Here is a 14,099-nt window from a genome sequence, read left to right as displayed (position 1 = left end):
CTTTATTTGATTTGGATCTTTTTGACAGTATGTAGCTGTGAATTTCCTACAGAAGGAATATTTTAGTCTCTGAGATTGAATAACAGTCATACATATTTTTCCTCTTTAAATTATCTTTGCTTTTAGCTTTTCTATACTTGCGCCGCCACACTGTCCCGCTTTGGCCTGCGGTGCCATCACCGGCATTATGTTTAGCACCGGTGGCTAATTGCTTGGCCAATTCCTGGTGTGAATTGCTCCACGGAGTGCAAAAAACTTTGCAAAGAGTCAAGTAGCCAGATCAGTGATCAACAGGTTTGTAATTATTCCAACAGCCAAGATAAACAGCATGAGAGCCAAAACCAGGCCTCGGCGGAGAACCAGAGTCCTGTAGGGAATCTGGTCTTCGGTTTTTACTGCCGGTACCTCGTCAACACCACCCAGGCTAAAGTTCTCTGCATCTTCTGGTTGGGGACCTGGACATAAAAATGACATGTTAGGGACCTCACATGTTTCTTTTGGATTTTTATGGTTTATTGACAGTTTTATGAGCTTAGTGTTATTCTGTCCTTGTTATTGAAAATTAAAAAAGGGACAATATTTTAAAGTCTGACATTGTTCTAACTCGAAATGCTGGACCAATCAGAAATCAACAAGACACACAATGCCTTTTTTCTGTTGGGCGACTCCTCTGTGATGCTTACTGTAACTAATCTCTGTTTACATCAAACACTAAAGCTTGCTAGATGTTAATGTTTGTCTCAACGCTAGTTCAGGAGTGACGATACATACAGCTAAATCTTAACAACCTGAAGGTAACTTCTACCAAATTCTTATTAAAACTCTCAGTAGATGAGTTGAAGTCGTTTTTGCTGCAGAATGATAAATGAATAACTGATCCGTCCTGTATTCATCCCAGCACAGGTGATGTAACACAGTGATCATACGTGAATCCTTAGAATACAATAAACCAAGTTTGTTTTTGTTTTTTACAGTAAGGAATTCATCTAAATGATATTTTATCAGTTTTATTTACCATGGATACATTATTTGTCATTAGTTTTAGACAGTCCACAGAATGCGGTTAAAGGCAACAGATCGTTCAGGAGTCACAGGGAGCAAATGGTTTGACTTATTCAGTAGTTACACAAGAAAAAACAGTCTTATGACCTGAAACAGAAAACATATAGGAGGCAGTGTGTTGACTCCAGTCTGCCAGACTTTGTTTATCAAGCATTTGATTGTGTCCCATGGTTACGCATGTTTACGGAAGTACAAGACGAGAAACAAGATGTCTGACAATCATTATCAATATATAGGATCTTTGGATCAAGCACATTTTGAGCAGACTCGTATCTCACATGCACATAAACAAGACGGGATGATATGATTTCAGTTCAAGTCCATTTAATCTGACCTTTCGTTTCTATATTCCTTTCAGTAACAGTCGTTTCCCTTGAGCTCACCATTGCCTCAGTTACACAGCAGAAATAACAACAGAAAAAGGTTTTCTGAAAAGTCTTTCTTACTTGTGTTAGTACAGCTTTCTCGTACCCCCGCTCTAATCTGAGCCTGGAAGCAAAACAATGTATGAGTCTTCATGTATAACAATGGCACGTTGGATCATTTAAAACAGGAATGTTTACCTCTGTATACTCACCTCGTCTGTAACCGTCCTCCAGTTCATTCTGGCCAGATAGAAAATCAGAAATGAGCACTGCAGGGAAACACAGGTAACCAAGCCGATCCACAGACCTGAGGAGTGCAAGACGTTATTTATTTTGATCAGAAGTGGTTCAAAGCTAGAAAATAACAGCAGAGTCAAAACTGTATGTGTAAGTTTCCAATGTGGTCACAATTATCTTCATGGAAGCTGTAAATCTTACCTATGATTCCTAATTTAGCGGCAAACATCAGCGGCACTCCAATAGGGAAACCGATGCCATAGTATCCCAAAAAGTAGCAAATAGCCCCAACTTTCTGCTTACCTGTTCCTCTTATAATGCCTCCAGATGCAGCCTAGTCAGACACAGAGAATAAAAATGGCTTGTTTAAAAAAAAAAAAAAAGCACCGTTTATGGTCATAAGACAGTCGGTCAAATGGTAACACTTACAGAAATCGCATCTAGGAGGATGAATGGTGCATAAAAAGATATGACATCTGAAACCCTTTGTCTTATTTGTCTGGAAAAAAGTGAGACCTAAATGATACATTTTCACAGTTTAAGATATAAAAAATATGATAACAAGGCATTTATTTCATGTCAACTTTCTTCTGCCTATGAAAACTTATCACTGCTGTCTTATTCTTACGCAATGTGCAATAGGTGAGTCAGCTGACGTGAACCTTTACACCGAGGTGACATGTAAAAGAAACGCCAACTGTCTCAAATCTCTGTGTAGGCAGACTGATGTAATGGTGAAAGGTCATCCGAGAGGCTGAGTTATCTTTCCAACACCCAGACCCATTCTGTTTAAACACACCCTTTAAAGTCTTTCTTACACAGTTAACAACACTTCAGGTTGGCATGTACTTACTCATCATTTGTAAAAACATAAGAGACATAATCTTTCAGGCTCCCAATCAAAACTGCCAAGCAGACAGACACTGACCCTGTGGGAAGAAAAAAAAAACCCAACATTTCTAATCATCTATTTGTTTCTGTAATAGTATGTCTGATAATGTCACACAGAATAATCACTGTCCCATGAATTCCTTGCTAAAGGCTAGCTCTTGAGACGATAAGAAGGAGAAGCGAGTATTTGTTTTCTTTGCTCATGGCCATGTCAAAATGTTATGACAGTCTTCAGCTATCATATATGCTGCATTTTTGGTCATCAATTAGACAGGGCAAAAGCGATAAACCCCTGCACATTTCTTCACATTTTACTTCTAAGAGGCCAGATTTTCTTCAGACTGACGCAGTAGTTCTCAGAGCTTTCTTAGGATCTTAGTTTATCTCTGGACATTGCTTTCTTTTCCACTGAGTTTCACCCCAGTCCTTGTACCTGACTGTTTTCAGAGGAAAGTTTTATTTTAATATTCTTAAGCCACTAAATACTGACCTGAGATTAAACATAAAAAAGCAAGTAACTAGAGAAGAACCAGGGTTACATCAACACAAAGTGGGCATCTTAGCAAAGATACTAACAGTATGTCTTTTATTTTATTGCACAGTATATAGCAGTTTGACACACACGAAATATTACTTTTGCAGCAACGTATTCTCAATGACCTATTAGCTGAATGCTTGACACATGAGGACATGTTGCATGGTGTGCAGCCTGTCCTTAAAAAAATGAGGAAACTGGAGGACAAAAGACCTGGTGGGCTTAAAACTCTACAGCAACTGAACAGTATCTGACAGCAGTTTCCTCAATAAATAAGTAAATAACCTACATAGGAGATGAAAAAAGGCTTCTAGCACTTCTGCAAATCAATCATCTGTTCGGTGAAACCTTGGGAAAAATTGTGTCTGGTTATACCAAATGGAACAAGTGCTGGGCTGAAAATCAAGTGGCAACAGGCCTGATGGGGAGATAAATACTCGTCAGAGCCCAGACCTCAACAACACTGAAGCAGTGTGTGATCATGTTGACAGAAATTAGAACAAGGAAAGGATTTGGAAAAGTATTTCAGGAAAACTGGAGAGTTATTCTAGGAGACAATTAAAAAAAAAAAAAAAAAAAAAAAAGAATTTTGTCTGAGAAGGTTAAGGCATTTGCATTTGTTGATGGGTACAGACAGTCATGTCAAATACCAACTTTCAAGCTTTGCACGGTGATATATGGAATATCTAACCTGCACAGAACATAGTGAGTTTTGCAGACAACTTGGCCTGCTCCGTCTCTCCGGCTCCCAAAGCATTTCCAACCCTCACGTTGCCAGCCACGCTGAAACCCATGGGGAACTGTAATGATAAATAAACAAACAAATAAACAAATGGTACTATGCACCGACTGTATCGACACATAGCTCATCCTACACGCTGAGATTTTCTTTTAAATCCAGAATTTGCTGCTTTTTCACATGAAAGCGCTCACCATGTAGGCAATGTTGGACAACTCGTACACAATGGACTGTGTTGCAAGTTCAACTTCACTTATTAAACCTTTAAAAAAAACCAAACAGACATTACATCAAAGACCAGATGTACTACAGATACTTCACAACCTATGACATTACCTGCCAAAAAGCCTCCAACCTCATACGTCCACCATTCGATACACATCATGACCATGCCAGGGATAGCCAACTGGATGTATGAGCCCCAGTCACGGAGACACTCTGTAGACCAACCTACAGAAGGTAATGAAAGGTGGTTACACACAAACCAAATGCAGAGAGTATTCAAACAGAAGCAGATTAGATGTGATTTTATGTGAAATTAAATGAATGAATGAATGTTTCAAAGTCTGCTAGTCCAAACAGACCACAAGTCTGATAATGAGTGTTTTGTAACACTTTTGGAGTCATTTTCCAGTTTTAAATTGGTGCCTTTAACCAACGAATGTTTTGTTGCTTCTTTCAGGCCAAGTCCTCTGGATCTGTTCTAACCTACTGCCTATATCACACCCTGCTTTCAAGTTTTGACCTTTGGACTCAGTAGCTTGGTTGTACATCAGTGAATTTATTTCGACAAGTCATTAAAGTTACTTTACAACTCTCATTGTTTGCCTGTATGTGAGTTATCAATCCTGCACTCTCCTCAGGAAATATGGCGATAATAGCAAGTCTTTTCCCAGTAATGAGTGTTTGTACTTCATGTTGACTTTGGTGAAGCAATTAATGGGGCCACATATTTAAATCAAGACAACATACACTCCACCTGTATGCAACACTCTCGCTCTGTTTTACCTCTGATGCGGAGCGTGACTCACTTCTGTTGTTGTTTGTAGATGTTGACTAGTTTTAAAAGAGTCTTGATGATGCCCTTCTTAAACATATTAACACATTCTTGGTAAATCAAACAAGATACACAAAACAATAAATAATGAAATATATGTAGATTTCAGTTGCCAGTTCAAAAGAAGGCTATTTTAGAGTGAATTTCTTTCTATTTTGAAAAAAGATAAAATGGCAGTCTATATGCTTTGTTTCCACTCATCTAAAGATTTATTCTTTTATTTATGTTTTTGGAGACGTATAGCTGCCAGACTGAGATGGTGCTTTCTTCCATGAGTCATTACTTATTGCAGAGTAAGAGTTTAGATAAGTTCTTGCTTTCAAAACCACAGCTTGATCCATTTACTGCTGAGTTTTCTTTATCACTCTGACTCTGACATCTGATGTGAAGGAACTTGTGGTTGAATAAAAGAACAGATATGAAAAAAGTTTTTTTTTATACATATATTTCGGTGGTATGTATCTTTTTAAATGTGCTTTGTAAATGATTACGAACAAGTACACTCAAAAAGTGGCAGACCCTGAAGAAGAGAGGGCCAGCAATCTGGTTAATCCACATCTTAAAATGGGTAAATTGGAAATTAATGGGTAAAAATGGTACAGTGCTCCTGTTTCAGCCTATATAATTAATTAAAATGGCAGGAAATTGGGTTAACTTGTGAAGAAAAGAAACACACTAGGTCTCCTTTAAGGATCATATTTATCTTATGCAAATGACTCACCTCCCCACGTGGCTTTGTGAAGACCTTTCCACATGATATAAGAATAGAGAACTGCAGCCAGGGAGAACTGGGAGATGGTATTGGCGAGAGCAGAACCTCTGTAGAGTTTTCCATTGCGTTGTATTAATTACTATGATTCTAACCTCAGCAAAGTACTGAAAAGATCATGTCCAACACAATAAAACATACTCACGCTACTCCCATATGTAATGCAAAGAGAAAGATGTAGTTGATGAGAGCGTTAAGAATATTAACCACAAAGCCTGTAATGACCTGTGGCCATATGATGCCCTAAGAGAAAAGTAACACATGTTGTTCTTAGTAGGTGTATATAAATAAATGTTGAGTTATTTTACAATTTAATCATAAAAAGTTAAATATTTGGCCCAACGAGGGGAAAAAGACAGACCTACTTGGTTTTGCAGATATCTTGACTGTAGGGAATACATGAATGAGGCCTGTAACACAACAACAAATAAAAGACTGATTTTTTTACTCAGTATGAAGGACAGATGCTGCAATAACATCTTGCACATGTTGCACAAGGAATAGAATGGATTATCAGCTTGTTTTTACAGAATTTGTGTGAGCGAGGACTCTTTGTGAACGTGTGCAGAATGTTTGAACTCCACAAAGACATTGCAGAGAGTTTAGGGTGGATGCAGAACAGTAAAAAGAGCTTTATAAAATTAGTGTATCTAACTGAGATCCAGATTCTATTTCCAATACCAAATAAAAAATTTAAAAACACAGCTAGGCACACACACACACACACAGACGGAAGGACAGAAAACAGATAGTTGCACACAGGCCATATGATACTACAGTAATTACACTTCCACAATCACATCTTCCCTCCTGACACAACTGATTGCTACATCCACGTTTTCTTTTTAACCCTTCCATGCATGAATTATTTTTAAAAAATGCAACATTTTTTTAAATACAGTATATTACCTCTACAGACTTATGCAATGATCCTTTTTTTCATTAGTGATATTATGTAGAATTTGTCATGATTTATGATCTATTTTAGTGTATTCTATAAAATGTTTATAAAATAAAATACAATCCTCATTATATCATGTAAATCTTCCATAAAATATAGCTGTATCATTTTCTTTTAGATTCATCGCAAAGGCAAACTTGCGTGATTACATTATATTTAATTATATCATATCTTTATTTATTCTCCAGTGAGTGGAAACACATTGGATGACTCATTAACATCCACTAAAGTGAAGTTCAATTACTCTTCACCCCTGGTCTCAGTCTTCAGTCATGGTTTGTAAACTGGGTCAGAACTGGAGTTGGAAATGAAGACTCACAACAGGTCACATTAAACATTGTTTAGTGTTGATGCCTGTGGAAACAGAGGGTTTTTCTATGTAAGCAGGTATTTTGAGTTTAATTGGAGAGTTTTCCTACTTGGGTTAATTAAATTAAACTTACTGTAAAATTGTCATTTTTGAGGTCTACGTTTTGCTTATATCTCGTAAATGTCTTGTGTTTTGGTTTAGTTCTAAAAATATGTTGAAATTTAGTCTTTTGTATTTTGTTGACAACATTTTCTGAATTGTAACGCAAAAAGATGCAAGTCCATGATGCCCTCCATAAAACCAGCTTTTAACCTGCTTCAGTTTTTATGTTCAAATTATTCACACACATATAGGAATGGCTTTGATAGGAGAAACTCATTTTTATATTTGAACATTTCATCACATTTATGCTAAAAAAAAAGAAAAGGGAAAAAGTAATGTAAGCTGCAACCAAAGCAATATAAACCACATCTTGTGCCATTATAGTTGTCGAACATTCATTGAGGTAGTGACAATGATGCAAACAATTACAAAGTATTCATTGCGTGTACCCCTGACTTCAATCTAAATGATCTCACAGATTTATGAGTGATGAGAGTTGCAGTAAAAGGCAGACATACTCACAGGAAGAGCTGGCATAAAGATCTTCACATACAACTGAGACATCCTACAAAGAGATTTTCCATCAGGATGAATGAGAGCTATATTCAATACACAAAAACTAAGATGAAGGTTGATTAGTGGACAGCTGACCTGGCTACTTCTGGCTCTTGTCTGACAGCCAACAGAATGAGCTCTGTGTTGATGAGGATCGCCCAGCAAGGGAAACAAGCCAGGAGCAAAATGAGGATCGCCCGCTGCAGAATGACCCCAACTTTCAGCAGGTTACGACTCCCATATGTCTGAAAATTGGAACGAATATTTCCATGTCCATTACAGTCCTTTTTAATATTAATAAAAATGTCTAATGTCTGAATCTAAATGTCAAACTCGTGCTGATGGATGAACATTCATACCTGAGACATCAGGGTATCACACGCTGACGCCAAGCCGGTGCCAATAGAAATACCTGTAACATTAATTACCTGAAAATACAACAAAGAAACATGAGTGAGCTGAAACTCTGGTGTTGAACTGGACAATCTACTGACAGCATCACTGTACTTACTGCTATGGCCAAAGCTACTGCAGCCAGCTCCGTCCTGCCCACATGACCACAGAAAACAGTGCTGACAAAACTAATAGCAAAACTCATAATCTGGGCAATAATCTGGGGAAGAAATTCAGACTGACTGAAAAAAAAGTAGCTGAGACACAATAAAAGCCTTCATTCTTTGGCAATATGTGATTACAATTTGATATGTTACCCATTTTCATTCAACACCAAGCTGTAATTTTGTTTTATTTAGGTTACTGGTAAGAAGGCGAATCATCTACAGACTGGACAGGTTTAAAAAAAAAAAAAAAAAAAAAAAAAAAAAAAAAAAAAAATTATTATTATGTTTTTAATGAAAGACGCTTACCACTGGTCCGGACAATTTTGACAACTGTATAATTTCGCTCTTGAACCCAACTGGGACCAGCATGCGGATCCGCTTCACCAGGCAGCAGTCTCTCCATGAGGAAGGCTGTGCGCCCCGCACGCCGTTATCCATGGCTCCTTTCTGTGTCTCAACAAGAAGCGGTGTGTGTGGACACAAGCAGCCGACGTAGTTCCGCCTAGGCAGCGGACGTAGTTTAGTGGGTTGTCCTTCCATGTGGGCCAGCTGACTTTGCGTCTGGTGACTCATCAGGGACTTTCACTGCTCCATATCTCTCTATTTCTTTCTGATTTTCTTTCTTTTCTTTTTTTTTTTCTCTTGATGCCACTTCAATCTGAACAATTTCGTTATAGCATCAATTCATAACACGTATGATCAGGACCCGATAAAATCTAAGTCTAATTTTGTTTTGTTCCACATGAATGTGTTTAATGAGTTTTTATCTACTTTGTTTTAGAGTTTTCTTCTTTTATTATGATTATTTTTTAATGTTTTTAATGTATTTTTATTGCTTCCTGTACACCACCTGTACACCACATTGCTTCCTGTCTCACATGATATGCGGGATACAAATAAAGTTGTCTAGCCTTGAATTTCAGACGGGAATCTGATCGCATTCAGGGACCATCAGTCTCGTCTGTTATGACTGATTAGGACCACCAGAGGGAGCTGTTTCACTGTTTACTGACCCTGTTCTCCCTGCGATGGACTGGCGAGATGTCCAGGGTGTTCCCTGCCTGTCGCCCACAGACTGCTGGGATAGGCTCCAGCTTCCCCGCGACCCTTAATCGGACTAAGCAGTCTGGATAATGAATGAATGAATGACCCTGTTCCATGTAATGAACATGGTTTACAACACTTTTTAAAAAAATATTATGACATTACAATAACGGTGGATGTATTATATTCTGACAATTTCATGTAACTGTTCTTTAAAAAAGAGTATTTCCTATATTTCTTGCTAATTTGACAACCGAAAGTTGTATTTATAATTTTTTATTTATTTTTTTTATTTAAATTAGGCCCAATATCTACTGCCTACATGAGGAAAATGGGTAATTGATTTATCTGATTAGAGGAAAGAGGTTGTCAAGATCAATAAGAAAAAAGTCATTGCTCTTTTTTTTTTTAATTGTGCTTTGTTCCTACATTGCCCAAACATAAGGATTGTTTTGGAAATAAAATCTCGTGACACTCTGCAGTGTGTAAATAAAAGGAAATTAACTGAAAATGCTTTTGTATCATAGAAAAATATTTGCAGTGAGTTTTCAGTCTTATTAACCAAAATAGTTATATATATATATTTATGACAGTGCAGTTGTATATGTTGTTCTGTCTTTCCTGTCCTCTCCACCCCAACCAGTCAAGGCAGAGATGGCTGCCCTCCCTGAGCCGGGTTCTGCCAGAGGTTTTCTTCCTGTTAAAGGGGAGTTTTTTCCTTTCCATTGCTGCTCAGGATGGGAATTGGATCAAAGTTATGACTTGATGCAATCAGTTGGTTTCTATTATAGGACATGTAATTGGCTTGAAATGATGTGTATGTTGATTCGTGTATGTAAAGTGCCCTGTGACAACTTTGTTGTGAAGTGGCGCTATACAAATAAAGTACACTTCCCCGCTGCAGTAACAGTGTATCGCTGAAATGATTTATAAAGCTCAATAGTCAACATATAATTTCAGTTTTAGGTGATGTTAACTGTAAGTCTGAGAGAAAAGCATCACCTGTCTAAAGATCTCGGCTTGCTTTGTCTTTGGTTACCAAAATGTGTGCCTTTTTTTTTTTACATGCAAGAGAAAATGAGACAGGCAATGAACTGCAAAACTAAATCTTGGGCTTGGTTGACTTTGCAGTTTCAACAAACCAGTCTATGGAGAGATTCAGCAACAGTAGGTTTGCAGTCCTAACCTCTTATTAGACCTAAAAATGCCCATTTTGCAAGTGAGGCAGAGAACACAAGCAATGTGGTTGTACGGTTCAATCACTTATCCTCCTGCCCATGTTGGAGCACGCATGTGAGACATGCTGCAGTGACCAAAAAAAAGAAAAAAAAACATTCCTGAAGTCAAGGTTTATGGGTTTATTTTCTGCCATGAGTAAAGTTCATTGTATCCACTAGTACAGTGATCACCAGTAATTACTAAGTGAATAAAAACAATTAACACATGTATATGTAGCTGTCAAAAGACTCTAAGTGAGCTAATATCAGTGTTTTTAGACAGCAAATTCTATTTTTTTCCCCAATTTCATTGGTATGTCATAGAAAAGTAAACATATGGCAAGTTTGGTGTGTATTACTTTGGCTAAACACCAAATATGCCTTATGCAAAAAAAAACATATTGCATTAATGAAGAGCACATGATTGGACTGTGAAACAAAACATGCCTTCTTATTTCCCAAGAATAGAAAAAAAATAGTTGCAAAATGTTACAGAAAAGGTAGGTTTTTCTGCCCAACATATTTTATTCAGGAAACATGCAATATGTTGTATTCTGATCTTCTGCAGGAATTTTCTACAGAAATAGTATTTTTCTTGTACATCGCATGTACATTGTTGAAAAGCCTGGGGATGGGGTGAGGGGGACTTGATTACATCCCCACAAAGGCTAGCTGACTGTTACACGAACTTAAAGATTGCGATGATTTTTCATATTCTTGTTATATAGAGAAAATTTTTTGAATGGGGCAAAAGGACACCTTTCAGCTGGCACAAACACCAAACAGAAAAATGTTATTTAGGCGTCCAATGCAGAAAACTGATTGTATTACAATCTGTAGCTTTATTGTATGTATTAATGCTGCTTTTACTGTTGTGCTTGGTTTAGATGGAGCTACTGTTTACAACAGTGTAAAACTAAAGATTGTGATTAAACAGGGATTTTTTTTACTTGTGTGAATTTAACATGTCATGAGAAATGCTGCAGTCTTTTTTTACGGGGGAAAAATATTTGAAGCTGCTTGAAAATAAAAAGATTGATCGTAAGTAACTGTTCTTCCTGTGCTGCCATTTTTCAGTGATCATACTGAATCATGAGAATTTCATCAGTCAACCTGATGGTTTAATTCAAAAAGATTTTTTTTTTAAAAATCTGTTATTTCTGATCGCTCTTCCATTGTCTGAAAGCATATTAAATACAGTTTCATTTTAAAGAATACTTAAACAAAAATCAATTATTTAAACAGAAAAAAGTTCATTAAAGTATTAAAGAAAAACAACACAGTTTCAAGGAAGCCACATAGTTTATTATCTTCAGTTATCTTTTGGGTTATGTCAGTACATATTTATCAGTTTGTAGTCATACAAAAGTGATTGCGGCTTTAGAGTAATAAAAAAGTTTAACACTTTACTTACTATCCCACCAGGCAAAATGATTATAAAAGTGCCATCCGCTGGCATTGAAGGTACTTTGGCTCGATGAGTGCAAAGAAAGGCCATCTGTCCTCCTCTGGATCTTTTAGCTTTTGGTCTGACTCATGTCCACTGCTTAATTGAATACTCCAATTTCTACCTGAGACCAAGTCTACACACAAGTGGCCATTTCTACAGGGAGGATCGATTGTATCAGACAAGCAGCATATTGTGCTCATGTGTAAGTGATACAGAAAAGGTGGAAGGCCAATGTAGTTTTAAAAGAGCCTTGCCATTGATAAAATACTCTCAAATTCAACAGGTGGACGAAACAGAAAAGGTGCTTTTGACATTTTGGACACCTGAAAGGTACTTATGACTCCTTCATCCCTTTGTACTTGTATGGAAGTCATTTATTAAGCTTGCTACTTGCTTACTCTGCAGCCAGAGGACCTTGTTCATAAATAGTTAACAATACTGTATTTTGGGTTCACCAGAGGCCGTTCGCGTAAAGTCACATGAATGAAAAACTCAGCAAAAAGCAAGCAGCCAGCAAGTGCAATTTCTGAAGCCTTACATGTATATATAGCCAATAATGGAGGCTGTGATACATGAGGATGTGTTTCAATTGGATAATGAACGGGTGACACAGAGGCAGAAAGTGAGAGAGAGGCACTGTAATTACATAAGCTCTCTTCCCCACTGGGATCCAAGATCATAGTCATCTGAAATGCTCTATGCACCCAACCGCTCATTAACCAACAACCATCTAACGTTTTAATTGTCTAACAGAAATGGGGTCAGAACTTAGAAGTAATCTTTTCATTTCTTTCTTCTCACTCTGCTAGCAAGTCTACCAGTCAGTCTACCTCCAGTACGGATTAGTGCAGGTCCCTGCCTTATATGTTCAGCCTTGTAGATGATCTGCTGTCAAAGCATAAATCCCACCATGCAGCAGATGATGATTTGGACATAAGCAGGTTGTAATAAAGTTCTCTGCTGTCATTAAATGCAGACGTGTGAAATGTCCTCTTTGAGCCTATAATGTGCATGACGCAAAACAATGCTGGTCCATATCCCTTCCTTGACCCTTTGCTCACGCTGTGTCTTGCATGAGGACAATGACAAAGCTCTTGCATTAGGTGTGGCCTTTCAGCCCAGGACAGCTGTGGTTTCCCCACACTGTGTTTAGAGCATTATGTAAGATTTATGCACAAGACAAGCGGTAAGTTAGTAAGATGCAAAGACACAAACACTTTAAGACACAGATATTAGTCATGTGATAATGAGAAAGAGCTGATAAAATGTGACGAAAGTGAGATTTTGTTTTGGGAGGCAGTGGATGAGGATGATGATGTTGTGAACGGACGGACTTTTTATTGCAAGTGCTTTATTTGAGATTCTTCATTATTTAAAGCGTTGTGCAAGTCTACTGGGGGAAATAAAAAACAGTATAATCAGAGGATGTATATTTAAATATTTTTTTTAAAAAAAGAACTGAAAAATTAATTTTTATTTGAATGGATTATTAAAGTCGTAACACTGTGCACAATCAGACCAACTTGCTGTGTGATTTGTATACAGAGTATCCAAATAAATTCAGTATGCTTCTTATCCAAAACCACTGAACATGTTCACTGTGAAAGAATTATGGAAACTATTAAATCATTTTTGTTTATTATGATTTTTTTCACATAATACAAAAGAAACTCATTCATTCATTCATTTTCCAAACTGCTTATTCCAATTCAGGGTCGTGGGGAAGCTGGAGCCTATCCCAGCTGGCTTTGGGCGACAGGCAGGGTACACCCTGGACAGCTCGCCAGTCCATTGCAGGGCCACACACACAGAGAGATGAACAATGAACGCTCACACTCACTCCTAGGGGCAATTTAGAGTGACCAATTAACCTATCATGCATGTCTTTGGATGGTGGGAGGAAGCCAGAGTACCCGGAGAGAACCCATGCATACATGGGGAGAACATGCAAACTCCACACAGAAAGGCCACTGACCAAACCAGCCAAGGATTGAACCAGCAACCTTCTTGCTGTGAGGCCACAGTGCTAACCACTGCGCCACCGTGCAGCCCCATTACAAAAGAAACTGTACATCACAAATACAAAGATTATAAAATACAACTTGATTGGAGTTCATGCAGAATGCATGTTAATAGTAAAACACAGTATCAGCGAAAACTGTGAAAACTGGAAATGAAAAAGTGTGTTTTTAGCACAATATGTGTTGTTGAAATGGCAGCTTTAATTTAATCTGATGTCAGGGCA

The 14,099-nt window shown here is 37.6% G+C and overlaps 1 protein-coding gene across 2 annotated transcripts; it reads right to left on the bottom strand.

Moving 5' to 3' along the window:
- Nucleotides 1-73: 73 nt before the first annotated feature.
- slc47a3 (solute carrier family 47 member 3) lies at nt 74-8,590 on the bottom strand. 2 transcript variants are annotated; one of them, XM_079246202.1, is made up of 17 exons: nt 8,450-8,590; nt 8,095-8,128; nt 7,943-8,011; nt 7,680-7,828; nt 7,551-7,593; nt 6,021-6,065; nt 5,801-5,898; nt 5,608-5,705; nt 4,166-4,279; nt 4,024-4,091; nt 3,782-3,890; nt 2,518-2,593; nt 2,094-2,163; nt 1,866-1,998; nt 1,640-1,734; nt 1,509-1,551; nt 74-455 (listed from the first exon to the last, which is right to left on the bottom strand). In XM_079246202.1, exons 3-17 carry the CDS (start codon nt 7,949-7,951, stop codon nt 268-270), a joined length of 1,338 nt encoding a protein of 445 aa, XP_079102328.1. In that variant the 5' UTR covers nt 7,952-8,011; nt 8,095-8,128; nt 8,450-8,590; the 3' UTR covers nt 74-267. The 2 variants fall into 2 exon arrangements, with proteins under 2 accessions (XP_079102328.1, XP_079102329.1); XM_079246203.1 differs by having other exon boundaries at nt 8,095-8,196; nt 8,450-8,545.
- Nucleotides 8,591-14,099: the final 5,509 nt, after the last annotated feature.

Source organism: Telmatherina bonti, assembly GCF_933228915.1.
Source record: "Telmatherina bonti genome assembly, chromosome: 9".
Classification (NCBI taxonomy): domain Eukaryota; kingdom Metazoa; phylum Chordata; class Actinopteri; order Atheriniformes; family Telmatherinidae; genus Telmatherina; species Telmatherina bonti.
This window is presented reverse-complemented; position numbering and strand designations above follow the sequence as displayed.

Excerpts from the sequence above, each read along its gene's own strand:
- slc47a3 (XM_079246203.1), bottom strand. The coding sequence starts at position 8,512 with ATGCTGGTCCCAGTTGGGTTCAAGAGCGAAATTATACAGTTGTCAAAA. Across the intron at positions 6,066-7,550 it reads TCTTTATGCCAGCTCTTCCT|GCCTCATTCATGTATTCCCT; the intron begins GTGAGTATGTCT and ends GTTGTGTTACAG. Across the intron at positions 5,706-5,800 it reads GCATTACATATGGGAGTAGC|AGGTTCTGCTCTCGCCAATA; the intron begins GTGAGTATGTTT and ends AAAACTCTACAG.